This window comes from Schistocerca piceifrons, chromosome 4 (genome assembly GCF_021461385.2).
Source record: "Schistocerca piceifrons isolate TAMUIC-IGC-003096 chromosome 4, iqSchPice1.1, whole genome shotgun sequence".
NCBI classification, from domain to species: domain Eukaryota; kingdom Metazoa; phylum Arthropoda; class Insecta; order Orthoptera; family Acrididae; genus Schistocerca; species Schistocerca piceifrons.
Genome location: NC_060141.1, coordinates 637,610,837 through 637,627,830, shown reverse-complemented (window position 1 = coordinate 637,627,830; position 16,994 = coordinate 637,610,837). Strand labels below are relative to the sequence as shown.

Below are 16,994 nucleotides of genomic sequence, written 5' to 3'. Positions count from 1 at the left end.
ACGAGGCAGAGAAAAATCCCTGACCCCGCCGGGAATCGAACCCGGGAACCCGGGCGCGGGAAGCGTGACCACCTATTCTGTATGATTTCTAGGATCTGCTTAACTAGGACAAAGAAGCATGGAAATCAGCAGTGTTCAACTCACTTACAATTTGGTGGGCCTGTTCTCATAGATCTCCATTGGTAATGGTACACTGTTTTTCAAGAACAATTCTAAATCTTTTGACTATTTTTTCTTTCACTTTTTGCGAGTTTCATTTTTTAGTATATTTCTTTCTTCATGTAATTCTTTCTTCCATTTATGCAATTAATATTCAAGCTGTTTGAAATGAAATAGGTTTTGCACATTCTTAAACATATTCTTGTTCTGGACTCTTACTGGCACTACTATCATCATCTGAAGTACAATATTCACAGAACTGTCACAGATATTTCCTATTTCTTATAATGTTTCTACAGTTTTTAACAAAATGTTGACACCATTTGTACAAATGTCTAAGAAATTAAACAGCAAATAACACACTTGCAGGTGTTCAGGAAAAGTAGGTGATTCTGATTTCATACCGTGTTCTTCATATTTCACCTTATCAAGACTGTGAAATTTAACAAGCTTTCACATTCCTGTAAGACTCTGCAATTTGCACAAGGATATGTGTTATCACAAGAATATTTATGAAGAAAACACAATTAACACTGATTCAATTTCATATACATTATTAACAGTTGTTGATAAGGCAAAGCAACTGGGAATGGCTATGGATTTTAAATGAGTTGCACATTTAAGTGAATAGAAACAGAACAATCATGTCAGTGAAACTACCAACGGAACACTGACATTTGCTTTGTAAAATATGATCACATTTTTTCGTGTTATTTGTTTACTGATGGACCATCTAGCCAGAATATGTGCCTGCTGTGTTGCACATGCTCAGTCTGCTACAGCTCTGCTCAAGCTGCCTGGTGCACTAAGAATTTAGCGATTTTCAAGACTTAAAAAAAAAAAAAAGTGCATTGTGCATTAGCAGCTAAAATTTTGACCGTTCATTTCTTTTGGTGTTTTTCTTTCTGTACAAAATTTTGGGATGGGTTTCAACATTTTGGACTGGACCATTCCCTCGTGAGTGCTACCTGACATGCCAAATGCATTGAAATTATACACTACTTTTCCATCAGGAATCCCTTAAATTGATAGATGAATTAAACACTTATTATAGTCCCAAATCTTCTATTAGGACTCAACTTGTGGATTTAATGGAACCTCACATGAACAGGAAACTGAACATGAAGGAGTAGTTTAGAACTTTGCATATTCACTAACTGAATAGAAGCAGTGGCACTGAAATGATTTTTTAAACAGCAATTACATTTTAAAACATGACAGCAATTTAAATGTTGTCAGTTTATTCTCTACAGGTATTTTCACTTTTAAAATGATAAAATCAAAAACAAAAGACACCTGTTCCATTTTCAGCAATGGACTTTCTCTGAACTACACAGTATTTGGCAAATAAGGTCAGACATTAGCCACAAATTTTTGTAATGGTTACCCGCCAATCATTTTCAGCACTACAGTATGCCTTAATGCAAGAATTTTGCCACAAGTACCACCTATTGAGGCAGAGCAAAGGAAACGTGCTACCAGCTGCCTCTTGTGTCCATCAGAGAACCTGCAAGCTGACTAACAAGCATAATTACATGTTATGAATATCTGAATGAAGTAAAAGTCAGACAATTGAATTTACCACACCATGAGGAATGCTCTAAAGGATCCTCCCGCTCCAAATTTTCAAAACCATAATTTTTCAAGTTATTATCAAAAAACTAAGTTACATAATTTAGATAAAATAACAACAAAATGTGACATTTTGAAAAGTATGTTAATACTGTCTTCTAAATTAGATAAATTACTACATTTTGGAGTAATCATTACAGATTAAATTACAAGAAACAAAGTCAATGATCACTAAGTACTCTGGTTAATTAATATCCTTGCCTGCAGGATTATATTTGAGTAAAGGGAAAATACTGCCTTTCTAACTAGTGGTAGCAACTCTGAATAAAGTTCATTTAGTGCTTAGGGAAATTATATATGCTTAATTTCTGCAGGAGAAAGAGAAATTTGGCACAGAAACGAAGCAGGCGACTTCTTTTATTTGAGAATATCTGAGTTGGGCACATATACGTAATGAAATATTGTTTATAGGTGATCAAGTATTGTTTATGTGCTCATTTAGTATAGCATACCTAAACTACCTGTGGCCACCATTGTCCAAATTCTGGTTAGCTGTCTGAGTTAATAGCACTTTTACTTCCATTCGACTGATGAAGTCTTCCACTTGTAGGGTATGCGACCATACACACTTGGCATGCAGTAATTTCACGGAAACATCTTGATTGCTAAAACCTTTATTTATGACATGTTTTGAGTCATCATCATCAGATAAAATATGGTTATGAAAGCTCATACAAATGATTAATACAAGAAAAACGTACAGTCTCACATGCAGTTGCCGTTAGGTGTATTTGCAAAAGATGTTATCTGCAGACTTCGCATGCTGAAACACATCATAAATAAATTTTTTGTTGGTCAAGACATTTCTATGGAATTACTACATGCGAAGCTGATTGTATTATAGCTTGTGAGGTCTGATAAGCTGGTCTTGTTACCTTAATTATAAAATTTTGTCAAATGAAGTTCATTACGAGTGACAAGTTAAAACACATGACTGATTCTGACGTGGTCTCAGATCTGTGCCTTCTGAGGGCAGTATGCTTTTAATTGATCCTGTGAAGGGTGTTCAGTTGGCATAACTGGAAGAGCACTGCCCACGAATGGCACAAATCTGGGTTAAACTTGAGTTGTAGTGCACAGCTGTAATACGCTATACACAATCAACACAGCTAATACTCTATGCAGAGTGAAATATTTGTTTCCTGAATGAAATTTGAGTGGAATTTGGAGTCTATGGGTGCAACACCACGGATTGTCTGAACTCAACACAGGCCTCTTTCTTTTTCAGTTTTTGCTACTACTGCAGTTTCTGCAAGACTGAAAGTCATTTTGAGCTTGTGTTTCTGTGTGAAGTAGGAAGTGTGTTCAAACATTAAAAGTAGCAATGGTGGACTTGAATAGAATATAAGGCAACCTGAGGCTATTCCACACACCCCAGCAAGTCTGTATCTGTCATCCACGGTACCACATATTATAATACACTGATCCACTGAGATGTGTTAAATATCTAACATGAAATATGCAGTTGTAAAAATTGTTTTGAATTAGATCGGGTTGAAAATGGCACTTCATAATTGATTTTCATGTGCTGCTTGTGTTTACAATTTCAGAGATGGCTGTAAAGGTATATTATGTGGGTTAAACACACACAAACACAACTTAAAAACACACAAAATGATTTCTCTGTACTTAATTAACAATCTTGTAATGATTACACATCACACCAGTTTTTTATACCCAACATGGTGATACAACACAAGACAGCTGTTGACTTTCACTACTTCTTGCTGATGTCACAACTTTGAGTTCTCGCAGTTGTTCAGCCTTCCCATCTGTGCGGTAGTGTTAAGAGTCCCTAGATACAAGTGAGGAGGGAGTCTTTCACCATTAAATTAGCATGGAGTATTATTCTTATTTATCATTCTTTATTCATTTATGAGTACTCAGTACATCATAAACAGTGCATACACTAGCCAAAATTTTCAAGATGCTCACTGCAATCAGAAAATTCTTTGCACTGTATTTTTCCTGGTTTCTGAATTTTTTCCACTTCTTATCAACAAAATGGTTCTTATCCCTCCAATAAGTAAAAAAGATGGTGTTTCGAAGGTAGTATGCCCTTAAGGTGTTTATCCACTAGTGAGTAACTTCCACAAGTAACTTCTGCAGACACTTGCTGAGGTGTCAACGTAGAACAAAACGTGTACATGTTTACTCTTGCAAGTTAATCTATTGAAGGATAAACTTTCCACAAAGCAAAATTAAGAAGAAAAATTAGTGTTTGGATGAAGAAATGGATACAGAAGCATACGTATTTAAGCTGTTGAGAAACGCTACTGAATGAAATAAAATGAGAGGACTCCACTCAGATTAAAAACTTTCTAAGAATACTGTACCAGTATGTTAGTTTCAAACATCTCTTGCATATTGTACAATCAAATATTCAAAAGCAAGATACAAAATTGCATCAATTCATAATTCTTCGATTTTTGGAAAAAGTATTTATTATTTATCTAAAAGAGCTATATGGCACAAATAGCAAACCAGAAACTCTGGAACTTGAATCACACAACAGTGTAAGTGATGACGAGAAAGGACCAACCATCATAATGGAAGAAGTAAACTCTGCCATAGCTGCAATGAAAAATGGCAAAGCAGTAGGTACAGATACGATACCGGGAGAAATATTAAAATGCTTGAACTAAGATGGGATAAGAGAAATATTGAGATTATGTAATAAAATATATGACAGTGGTGACTGGCCTGAGGACTTTCTGACAACAGTAATGATTCCATTGCTGAAAAAACAAGGAACCAAGAAATGCAGCGAGCACAGGACAATCAGCCTCATTTCACATGCAGCCAAAGTGATGTTAAGAATAATTAATAAAAGACTTGAAAAAATAATGGAGGAGAATCTTGGCGAGGAGCAGTTTGGCTTTAGACAGAATACGGGCACCAGAGATGCAATAGGGCTCCTACAAATCTTGGGAGAAAGGTTTATTGAAAAAGGAAGAGACCTATATATGTGCTTCATCAATCTAGAAAAGGCATTTGACAATGTGGTTTGAGACAAGCTGGCGACTACAATGAGGGAAAAGAGAGTGGACTGGAAAACCAGAAGACTTGTAAACTCATTATATCTTAACCAAAAAGTTTCAATTAAAGTGAGAGGAGAAAGTACAAACTGGATCGGACTAGGAAAAGGAGTAAGACAAGGATGCTGTCTATCACCTACTCTTTTCAACCTCTACTTGGAAAACATGATTGACCAATGCTCATTAGATGACAAAGGCGTAGAAATTGGAGGAAGAAGAGTGGGGTGTTTGAGGTCTGCTGATGACATGGTCCTTCTAGCCAAAGTATTGGCACTAGGAGGAAATAAGGAAATAAAAATTATGCTGAATGGAGAAATACTAGAACAGATGCAAAATTTTTAAGTATCTTGGAAGCAGGATAGACACTGACTGGAAGTGCACCACAAAAATTAAAACAAGAATAGCAATGGCAAAAGAGACGTTTTATAAGAAAAGAAGAATTTTCTGCAGCGGTCTGGACAGAGAACTCAGGAAGAGACTCATAAAATGTCTTGTATGGAGTGTTCTTCTATATGGCACTGAAACATGGACTATGAGGAAGAAAGACAGAGAAAGGCTGGAGTCTTTTGAGATCTGGACATGGCAGAGGATGAAAAGAATAAGTTGGATGGACAGAGAAGAAAATGAAGAGGTACTGAGAAGAGTGGGAGAGAAAAGACAGTTACTAGATGTAATAAAGAGAAGAAAAAGAAATTGGATGGGGCACATATTAAGAAAGAATGACGGACCCATAAAAACAGTTTTAGAAGGTTATGTAGAAGGAGAAAGGAAGTGAGGAAAGAAGAGATTCCAGATACTGGATGACATGATGGACTATGCAACATACAGCAGCCTTAAGAAGGAAGCAATGGATCGCAGAAAATTGAGAGGCATAGGACCTGCTAATATAGCAGATAACTGATGATTATGATTTATTATTTTTGTTACAAACGTAATGCAGTTATGTTTATGCACACATTAAAAAACCTGCTAAAATTTGAAGATGTCCGTACTGCCATTCTATTTCTCCTTTTGGTGAAACAAAGTAGTCTGAAATTAATTTCACACGTCCTTGGCTGTGGTGCCAATTATATATGTTTAGGGGGTTCCAATAGTTCATTTGTTTGGACCCATCTGTATTTGCACTATTCTTCTTTTTGACAGTCATTTTCAAAACGTCCAGCAATTGGGAAGTTCAGCAAGTACTTGCAGCAAGATGCGAGAAATTGTTTCCGTTTATTTGTGTAAGCTACTTCTCCAAGCTGACGAAACTTGCAGAAGTTGACTTGGTGGGGGTTTTTCTACATGAAACAACTTGGAGAAGTTTATTTGCTAGTGGACACACACCTTTAAATTCCTGCAACCTAACTTAGTCAAGCAGTAACAAAGGGATCTAAAATTAAACATGGAAGCTGAACCATGGCTTGACTAGACTGAAACTTTAACTCTGTAGGTTAAAACAGCTGCTGATCCAGAGCTTGAACTGTGAACCCTGCCTTTAGCATGAAATTCTCTTACTGACTGAGCTATCCAGGCATGACTCACTACCTGCCCACAGAACTACCATTCTGCCAGTATCTCTCTTCCACTTTCTTCCAGGAGTGTTAACCCAGCATGGCATGTAGGTGAGCTTTTGTAAAATTTGGAAAGTAAGAGATAGGTGCTAGCAACAAAACAGCAGTAAGGACGAGTTGTGAGAAATGCTTGGATAGAACAGATGCTATGAACATAACCTCTGGGAGGCAAGATTCCAGATCAACATCCTGGATGGGGATAAATTTTCATTCTGAGAGGAAACATCATTTTCTCTCTCTCTCTCTCTCTCTCTCTCTCTCTCTCTCTCTCTCTCTCTCTTTTAGCACTTTATTTCCAGGAATAAAAGTAGCAACTAGTGGGGTATGAGGGAGGGGTGGGAGGGGGGGGGGGGGGGACGATGACGACGACAATTTCTATGAGCTGCTAGAAATTGAATTAAGAACCTTTGGATTTGTAATCTGACATCCACCGAATCAAATTCCAACCAGAGTACCATTAAAAATTAAAAATAAAAAAGTGTAGAAACAATGGAGGTGAACCATGAAAGTCACTGGGTAGTCTCTGACATTTCACCTACAGGATTTCTTCCAGTGTCCTAACACATTTACACTTACATGACACTGATACTTACGTTCACTAATGTCTGATGATATTTGCATAAGATGCTGAGTATGAAATTCATGAATTGTCCAGATTTTTAAATTTATTTGACATGCAGTAATTATAAAATTAAGAACCAAAATTACAATGTGACTATGAATCTTTATTTTTAAGAGTTTGCTTCATCGATGATCACCAAGTAACAACTAAAAGTTAGATTTTTATCAGCTATAAATTACTGAGTTCCTACCTGTCAAGTATTCAAAATTTATATTTTTTGTATTAAATGAAGGAAAGCTTACCTCTGAAAATACTTTTGTGTTCCCTCTTTTGGGGCAGAGAATATTTGTCAGTTTCTCCAGCTTCTGAAGATACATTTTGTATGCTTTTAACAAACTTTTTTCATAATTTTGTAACTGTAAAGTTGTTTTCTTTACTGAAATCAGAAATTAAATTACATTTAATTTGCTCCCTCTGACTGCAATTCATCAGGTGGACTGGGTGGCATGGGAGTTAATTTCAGATGGAGTGTGCCAAGGGGGGGGGGGGGAGGTGGGAGGTAGGAACAGGGGTACAGGGGTTGGGTGTTGGTAGCTAGTAGCTCGGAGGGTGTCAGCTGGTTTGCTGGCTAGGAATGTGGGAGGGAGAGGTGGCAGGGGTATGGGCTATATCCGGTGTGAAGTGGTGCACCAAGAAGGTGACATGGATACTTGAATTGGGAGGGGTCAATAGAACACAGAAAGGGGAAACTGTTGGATTAAGAGTGAGGGGACAGTGGGTTAGCAGAGAGTGAGACCAGGAGGTTTACAGGAGAGGAGGATGTGTTGCAAGAATGACTCCCATCTGTATCACACAGAACATCTGGTGATGGAAGGAAGGATCCAGATGGTGCAGGTTGAGAAGCAGCCATTGAAATTGGGTGTGTTATGTTTAGCTGCACGTTGTGGCACAGCGTTGTCCACTTTGCTCTTGGGCACAGTCTGATGGCGGCCATTCATTCTGTTGGACAGCTGTTTGGTTGTCATATTGACATAAAAAGCTGTGCAGTGATTGCGGCAGAGTTGGTATGAGATAGCTGCATTCACAGTTGGGCCTGTCTCTGATAGGGTAGAAAAATCAAGTGACTGGACTGGAGTAGGAAGTGCTGGATAGGTGGACTGAGTAGGTCCTGCAACTGTATCTTCCGCAGGGATAAGATCCCTTTAGCAGTGGGTTGGGAGGAGGAATGGCATAGAGATGGAATAGGATGTCGTCAATGTTGGATGGGCAATGGAGTACCACTTTTAGCGAATGGGGGGGGGATCTTGGGTAAGATGTCTCTTTTTTTACAGAATGATAAATAATGAAATCCTGGCAAAGGTTGTGGTTCAGTTGTTCCACTCCAGGGTGAACATAGTCGTCTCATAACAACTCTGCTGCAATCACTGCACATCCAACCAGCTGTCCACCCACATGAATGGCCACTGCCAAACTGTGGCCAAAAACCAAGTTGGTCACCCAGTGGTAAAACATGCAGCTGAATACAACACACCCAATTTCAATGGCTCCTTCACAACCTGGACCATCTGTAGCCTCACCTTTCCTGAACTATGCAGATGGGAATACTCCTTGCAACATAACATGCTCTCGTAACCCTCCTGGCCTCAATTGCCATTAACCCAATGTCCCCACACGCTCTAATCAACAGTTTCCCCTTCTTCTGTCCTATCACCCCTTCCTGATTCATGCCTCCATGTCATCCATTGTGTGCTGTTTCCCACTGGCTATGGTACCCGTGCATCACATGCTTAGCTTGTGCACATGCCACACCTCCCTCCTGCATTCCTAGACAGCAAATTGGGTGCCTCCCTCAGAGCTGCTAATTACCCACCCCCATCCCCTTTACTGCTTTCCACTTCTCTCTCCCTCTATTCACCACACCCAACACAACCCAACCCAAACTGCAATCACAACATTGAGCACCCAGCTGGTATTATGTAGAGGCACAGGTGAGCAGGTGTGTGTGTGTGTGTGTGTGTGTGTGTGTGTGTGTGTGTGTGTGTGTGTGTGTCCTCTAGCTCAAGAAAGGACTGATTCTGAAAGCTAGCACTTTTTTTTTTTCTCCATTATCATTCGACTACACGATTGCCGCACAGTCACACCCAATAAACAAGCAGAATTATGCATACAGAGTAATTTACAATGACACAGCCACATAAAACTAATCATAATAGAGGTAGGTTTCACACTGAGATTCATCAGAAGAATTCTCTGGATGTGTACTCCACCCACAAATGCGGCAGTTTAAGAAACTCTCATTCAAAAGTCATTTAGTATTAACTCAGTCTGTGACCCTTGCTAGGTGGGACGGTGGGAGGAAACAGAGAAGATTCAAACAGGGAGAGGACATTTTGTCACAGGTTTGCTTAGTAAGCACCACAGTGTCATAGAGGTGCTCATCCATCTCCTGTGGCAGGCGCTACAATAGAGGCATTGTGAATCACAGTTTGGCTTACAGTCAACAACATCAAAGAATATGTGAAGAGTCCACCAACACATAGCTTTCCCACACACATACCTTGCAAAAAGTCCATGACAGTAAAATTAGAGATCTAAGTTCATACGGGGCCTTACCAACAGTCGTTCCATGACTGAAACAGGAAAGTGTGAAGTGATAGTGTTATCTGGAGACCCCTCTAACATAAACAATAAAGTGCTGAGTCATGATAGGCACAACTTCCTATTCCTGCCTCGGAGTACCAATGTCCACCACTTCTACAACAACCTCCAAACCTCCCCATGACCCCTCACAGCTGACAAACCCTGTCTCACAGACATACTACACTTACCCCACCCTCCAAAACTCCCTCTCATCACCACACAGTACCCAGAACCTAAACAGACCCGCAACACAGTTATGAACCTTTCCTCCAGAAGCCTTAGACCCACAGAAATATCTGTCCTTTCCAAAGGCCTCACCTTTTGCCCCACTCCCAAATTCAACCATGCAAGACTTGTTAAAGACGTTCTCTCCTTCTCCCGATCCCTACAGTGGAAACACTTTTTCGCCACCAACCCAATCAATCAGTCTCAACCGAAGACCAACACTGAACCTTGCCTAACTCAGTTCACTCCTCTATCCAACCATGATCCACCCCCACTGCCTCCAAACAAACCCCTGTTAACTTTCCAGAAATTCTTAACCTCGAACCCTGCCTCGCCATCATTCCCCAAATCCCTCAACATGCAAACTAATCTTACATCCGCATAAAGAACCGCAGTCCGCCATCTAAAAAACTGATCCTGACCTTATAATCCTACCTGCAGACAAAGGCTCCACCACCGTTGTTTTGAACTGCAAGGATTATGTGGCAGAAGGACTCTGTCAACAGTCAGATACTTCCACCTACAAACTATGCCACAGTGATCCCATTCCAGTAATCCAGCAGGATCTCCAGTCACTACTCAAATCCTTAGGCCTATCCCAGAACCTCTCCCCAGAGTCCATCTCTCTACTTACCCCTACCACTCCCCGCACTCCCACCTTCTACGCGCTTCCTAAAGTCCATAAACCCAACCACCCAGGATGCCCCATTGTGGCCGGCTACTGTGCCCCCACTAAGAGAATCCCTGCTCTTATAGACCAACACCTTCAACCTATTACCTGGAACCTATTCTCCTATATAAAAGATACCAACCATTTCCTCACCCGACTTTCCACAGTTCCTGTCCGTTTACCACACGGTGCCCTGCTCATCACTATTGATGCCACCTCCCTGTACACTAACATTCCTAAAGCCCATGGCCTTACAGCTATCGAACACTACCTTTCCAGACGCCCTATGGATTCCAAACCAACAATGTCCTTCCTAGTCTCCATTACCAACTATATCCTCACCCACAATTACTTCTCCTTTGAAGGCATTACCTACAAACAAATCCGCGGTATGGCTATGGGGACCCGCATGGCACCATCCTATGCTAACCTATTCAGGGCCATCTAGAGGAATCCTTCCTAAAAACCCAGAATCCTAAACCCCTCACCTGGTTCAGATTCATTGATGACATCTTTGCTATCTGGATTGAAGGTGAGGACACCTTATTCACATTTCTCCAGAACCTCAACAACTTCTCCCCCATTTGCTTCACCTGGTCCTACTCAACCCAACAACCCACCTTGCTAGATGTTGACCTCCACCTCAGAGATGGCTACATCAGTACTCCATCCATATCAAACCTACTAACCACCAGCAATACCTCTACTTCGTCAGCTGCCACCCATTCCATACCAAGAAGTCCCTTCCGTACAGCCTAGCCATCCGTGGTCGTCGCATCTGCAGTGACAAGCAGTCCCTCTCTAAATATACCGAGGGTCTCTCTGAAGTCTTCACTGACCGTAATTATCCTCCCATCCTTGTACAAAAACAAATCTCTCGTGCCTTATCTTTCGAGTCCCCCACCACCTCCCAAAGTCCCACAGTCTGGACACAGAGGAGCATTCCCCTCATAACTCAGTACCATCCGGGACTGGAGCAACTGTATTACATTCTCCGCCAGCGTTTCGATTAGCTTTCGTCTTGTCCTGAAATGAGAAATGTCCTGCTCACTATCCTTCCCACCCATCCTACTGTGGTATTCTGCCATCCACTGAACCTACACAATATACTCGTCCATCCTTACACAACCCCTGCTCCCAATCTCTTATCTCATGGCTCATACCACTGTAATAGACCTAGATGCAAGACCTGTCCCACACATCCTCCTGCCACCATCTACTCCAGTCCGGTCACTAACATCACCCATCCCATCAAAGGCAGGGCTACCTGTGAAACCAGTCATGTGATTTACAAGCTAAGCTGCAACCACTGTGCTGCGTTCGATGTAGGCATGACAACCAACAAGCTGTCTGTCAGCATGAATGGCCACCGACAAACTGTGGCCAAAAAACAAGTGGACCACCCCGTTGCTGAACACGCTGACAAACACGATATCCCTCATCTCAATGACTGCTTCATAGCCTGTGCTATATGGATCCTTCCCACCAACACCAGCTTTTCTGAATTGTGCAGATGGGAACTTCCCCTGCAATACATCCTATGTTCCCGTAACCCTCCTGGCCTCAACCTGCGTTAGTCACTGTCCTCACCCATCCAGCCCCCTCCCTCTTCCCATTCCAGGACTACACAGCCATCATGTCACTGCCACACCCAGTCATTTAATTTCTTTTTATTTCTTTCCTTTCCGCTACTTACCCCCTCGCTCACTCCACACCTTCTCTCCTGTCCTCCGTCTAAACTGCAACACTTCACTGTCTGCCACTCCCACCATACTATCCCTCCCCCACCCCGCCCCAGCCTCCTCCTTACCCCCAACCAGTCGCAACTCCCATCATGCACTGATGCTGCTGCTCGCAGTGTGGTTTCAGTTCTCTGAGACTGCAGATGTGTGTGCAAGTTGCTTTTGCCTGAATGTGTATGTGCGTGTGGGTACGTGTGTCTACTGCTGACAAAGGCCTTAATGGCCGAAAACTATAATTGTGTGAATCTTTTTGTTGTGCCTATCGTGACTCAGCATCTCCGCTATATGGTAAGTGACAACTTTCCTTCTCTGGTATTGTTACATTTCTTCCTGGATTTTCCATTATTTGACACACAATAAGGTGGTTTATGGAGAATAGATCCTGGGTAAGTATAATGGGAAGAATATAGTTTGGACTTTAGTCATTTTGAGTAGCTCACAAATTAGCCATAACATGTCAGGAAACAGCACAGTAAATAACATGAATCTATATCAACACAATATCGACATCATATGGCTTTTCCAAAGATTGCTACCAATATCTCGATAACAACATTGACGTGATGTTAGCAGGTAAAAAGAAGTCAGTAAGAAGATGTATGTGCTATCAAGTAGGTTACGGTAATTTAATGATTTCTGCCATCATGTGCGTTTGCTTGCAGTCCCACCTCAGTGACCAGAGACAATGGTCATGTGTGTGTGTGTGTGTGTGTGTGTGTGTGTGTGTGAGTTGTGCTTGCGTGAATGTGTATGTGTGTTTTATCTACTTTAGAAGAAGGCCTTTTGGCTAGAAGCTCACATGTATAACAATTGCTTTGTTGCACCTGTCTGCGACTCAACATTTACTCTGTACGATGAAAGCTATCTATCTTTTTCATAATACTGTCATTATTAGAGCCTGGATATGCCATTATTTGATTTCATCAAATTGCATCGACACAAATGACTAACAGAATTAAAGAAAGTCAAAGATCAATGGAGTACAGAGTACTGAACGAAATATCCCATCAATATAGTTAATAAAAAGTCTCAACACAACATACTATTTTTCAAAACTTTCAGTCCATGTTTTCTGCTCCAACTACACCTTCTGTGTCCATTTTGTTAATTTTATTGCTGAACAATATATATAAATTAGACATAGAAATTGCAACATTTCAAAAATTAATCTAATTTAAAAAAAAAAAAAAAGTTTTTTTCCTGTAAGGCTCTTATCTCATAAATGATTACAATAACTTTACAACAAAAAGGAGACTTTAAAATTAAATAAAGGAGTTACACACATTTTACTCCTGCAGTTTCCTGGTGCTTAATTTGATATGCTGGTAGGAGGTCTTTAAAAACTTCCAGCAATGAAACACATGCCAGTTTGCAAACTGTAATACGTATTTCAGGAGTTCTTTCTTCCATAATTTCCAGCAACACCTTGAAATTTTTCACCTGGGCAACATACCACAAGTTAATTCAGTTAGACTTACTCCAACATTATGACTACACGAACATATAATTCAACACCAACAAGTTATAAATAAATACAATTAATACCTTTGTCTCTGGTGCCTCAAGGAGTCCACTAGAAAGGACACCAATCTGAAATTTACGTTTCTGAAGAAGCTGTTGCCTATGAAAAATTAACTGTGCTGTGCTGACTGGTACATTCGGATTCAACGAATCACCTTCTACGGTTTCATCAAGTACAATTTCACCATCACTCTCACTATCTGGTTCCACTGCCTTTCCTTCTTCAGGTATATTTTCTTTTTCATTATCTTCATCATTCACTACAATTAAAAAGATGTGACAAAACAATAATGATGTAGTGTAAACATATATTTTGTAAAAGCAGGGGAAACATGTGTACATAATACTTTCAGAAATGGCTGTAGCCATTAGTATAAGAGGAGTCACAATGCACTACGGATGCAGATTATGTTGGAAGTTCAAAACAAAGTTCACAGAAAACAAGCTGGCAGTCAGGTTTTCTCAGAGATGTTTTAAATATGGTGCTTTCAACTGAGGAACATATTTTTCTTGTTGAACACATTCTTCTACAAGGTGATAAATAATTTTCTGAAAAATTCTGAGAAAAATCTGTATCTCATTATAATGCAATTTATTGACTTACTGCTAAACTTGGAGAGACAGTCTCAATTTAGATGCCGAATGAACTGCAAGACCACCTAAATTAAACAAAGAGAAGTAGTTGCATATTTCTGACTCAACACAACAGAGACCTGTAACCTGTATGAAGTGACAGCAGTGTGAGAATATAAAAATGTGGATCATGAAAAGCGAATTTGTTACTGCAAATGGTTTACATCGTTTATTGAGAAGAATACGACTGATATTCTTGATGTCATCTTCTATACAGATGAGGCCTGGTCCCACTCTCTGGTCATGTTAAAACAAAAAGTCACAAGTATGGTCCCATTGAGAATCCTTGTGCTGTGCTTAAAATGCCATGGTGTGAGCAGGAAACTGGAGTGTGGGTACCAGTATCCAGATGGTACCTTATTCGACCTTTATTTTTTGAAGAGACTGTGAATAGTGAACATTATTGTTTAATGATCCACAATTTCACTAGCCAGCTACAGGAAGACTAAATAAACTACTAATGATTTTAATAAGACTGCACTACTTCACGCGTAGCTAACAAAACTATGCATCTTCTTAGAGTGTCTTTTTGGGGAAAGTGTCATCTCAAAACCATATGGCCCCCTTGGTCACCAGACATTATTACCAGACTTTTTCTGTGGGGAGCAGCAAAATCTGTAGTGTGTCACCATCATTTAGCTATATGAATGAGGTGTCCTATACATCCTCCCACTACCACCTACCCCATTTCGATCACTAACATCACCGACCCCATCAAAGGCAGGGCTACCTGTGAGATCAGTCATTTGATTTACAAGCTAAGCTGCAGCCACTGTGCTGTGTTCTGTGTGGGCATCACAATCAACAAGCTGTCTGTCCACATGACTGGCCACTTACAAACTGGAACCAAGAAACAGCTGGACCAACCAGCTGCTGAGCACACTACCCAATGCAACATTCTTCATTTTAATGACTGATTCAGAGAGTGTGTCATGTGGATCATTCCTACCAACACCAGCTTTTCCGAACTGTGCAGGTTGGAACCATCCTTGCAATATATCTTATGTTCCCATAACCTTCCTGGCCTCAACCTCCGTTAGTCACTGTCCTTCACGCACCTGTCCCCTCCCTGTTCCCACTCTAGCACTATACAGCCCTCTATTCCACCAATGCACTTACAACCTGTTTACTGCTCCCCTTTTCTGCTGCCCCCACTTTCCCTCCATCTAACCTCCCATCCTAGCAGCCCTACCCTCTCTCCACCTTGTCCCTGTATGCTCCCACAAGCAGCACTCTACCCTCTCCCACCCCAACTCTACTATCCCTCCATCTCCCTGTTCCAGCCTCCTCCTTATCCTTCCCAACCTGACTGCTTCTCCCATCATGTGCAGTTACTCACAGTCTGGCCTTGACAGCCAGACATGTCATATATAGGGTAGTTGTGTTTACGTGTATGTGTGTGTGTGTGTGTGTGTGTGTGTGTGTGTGTGTGTTAACATTGTCAAATTTCGAAGAAGACATTTTTGGCTGAAGCTTACTTGTCTGACAGTGTTTTTGTTATGCCTATCTGTGACTCAACATACCTGCCATATGGTTAGTAGCAATCTATTGTTTCCTTAACATTGTCATCATTACACCCTGGATTTTCCATCGTTTAATTACTTTCTGCATATCATTTATGAAAGTGGTTTTTCTTTCATTACCCTCACTGGAAAGTTTACATTAATAATTTTAATAAAACAGCCAACTAAGGCAGTGGTGTGATCGACGAGAGGATACTGAAAACGATGTGCAGTGTGCATGCGCTGCAATTTAGGCAACTTGTTAGGCCAGTTTGATGTCATTTTCTGGCTTTATAGACTGCAAGTGTCATGTATCAAATTGTTTGTCTCAACTTTCCCTACATCACTGTGGTATGTTTTAAAAATTTATTGTTTATATCCTGTATGGTCTGTTATTCCAGATACTTAAAAAAAAAAAAAAAAAAAAAGTAAGTAAGTAAGTATTTTAGATGCTTATGTTTGCTTGTGTTACATTTATTTAAATTACCTTCTTCTTCTTCCACAGTCCTGCACACAATTCCCTGCTTAGTTTTAATAGGCAACAGGTACTTTGTCTTCTTATTTCCTGGTTCTAGCAGTTCTTCCTCATATTTATCTTCTATCTCTCGTTCATCATCATCAGGAACCCTTTTCCTTTTATTCACATCCTTGTGACTGTCACTAGAACATAATTTACTTTTCTTGGTTAACAATCAACAGTTGGTAAAAGAGCATGGAATAAAAAAGATTTTAATCTGCAGTGTTTCAATCTCTATGTAGTGGGCAAGTTGCCTCCACAGTACTAAGACAAAGAATACTTCAATGTTAAGATATACACACATTTTCCAGCAATTGCATCAGCTTGATTATTTTTCTTACAAAAGTTTGAAAGTAGGAGCATTACACTTTTTTAACCAGGAAAATGACACAGCACCTGGTTTCAACATTTTCTCTTGGGATTTACTGTGTGTGGACTGTAAGCAACTCAATAAATCAGAGTGACACAAAATGATAATATCAAGAATATAAAAGACAAATTCTATTTCTGTCAAAGTAAGGATCTGACAGAAGACATATAACACTACTATTCATGGTTCAGTTATTCAAACAGCCAAATAAGCAATTTAAGTCTACGGAT

At 40.2% G+C, this 16,994-nt stretch overlaps 1 protein-coding gene across 2 annotated transcripts in view; it reads right to left on the bottom strand.

Moving 5' to 3' along the window:
* LOC124794961 (nucleolar complex protein 3 homolog) overlaps positions 1-16,994 on the bottom strand; it is a 108,551-nt gene that overhangs the window by 38,296 nt on the left and 53,261 nt on the right. Inside the window, exons 3-6 of one of the 2 annotated variants that reach the window (XM_047258680.1) lie at positions 16,365-16,537; positions 13,767-14,005; positions 13,505-13,661; positions 7,247-7,380 (exon numbers count right to left, since the gene is read on the bottom strand). In XM_047258680.1, coding sequence (XP_047114636.1) covers positions 7,247-7,380; positions 13,505-13,661; positions 13,767-14,005; positions 16,365-16,537 — 703 coding nt within the window. The remainder of the gene's footprint in view (positions 1-7,246; positions 7,381-13,504; positions 13,662-13,766; positions 14,006-16,364; positions 16,538-16,994) is intronic. The other variant, XM_047258681.1, reaches the window with a different exon arrangement.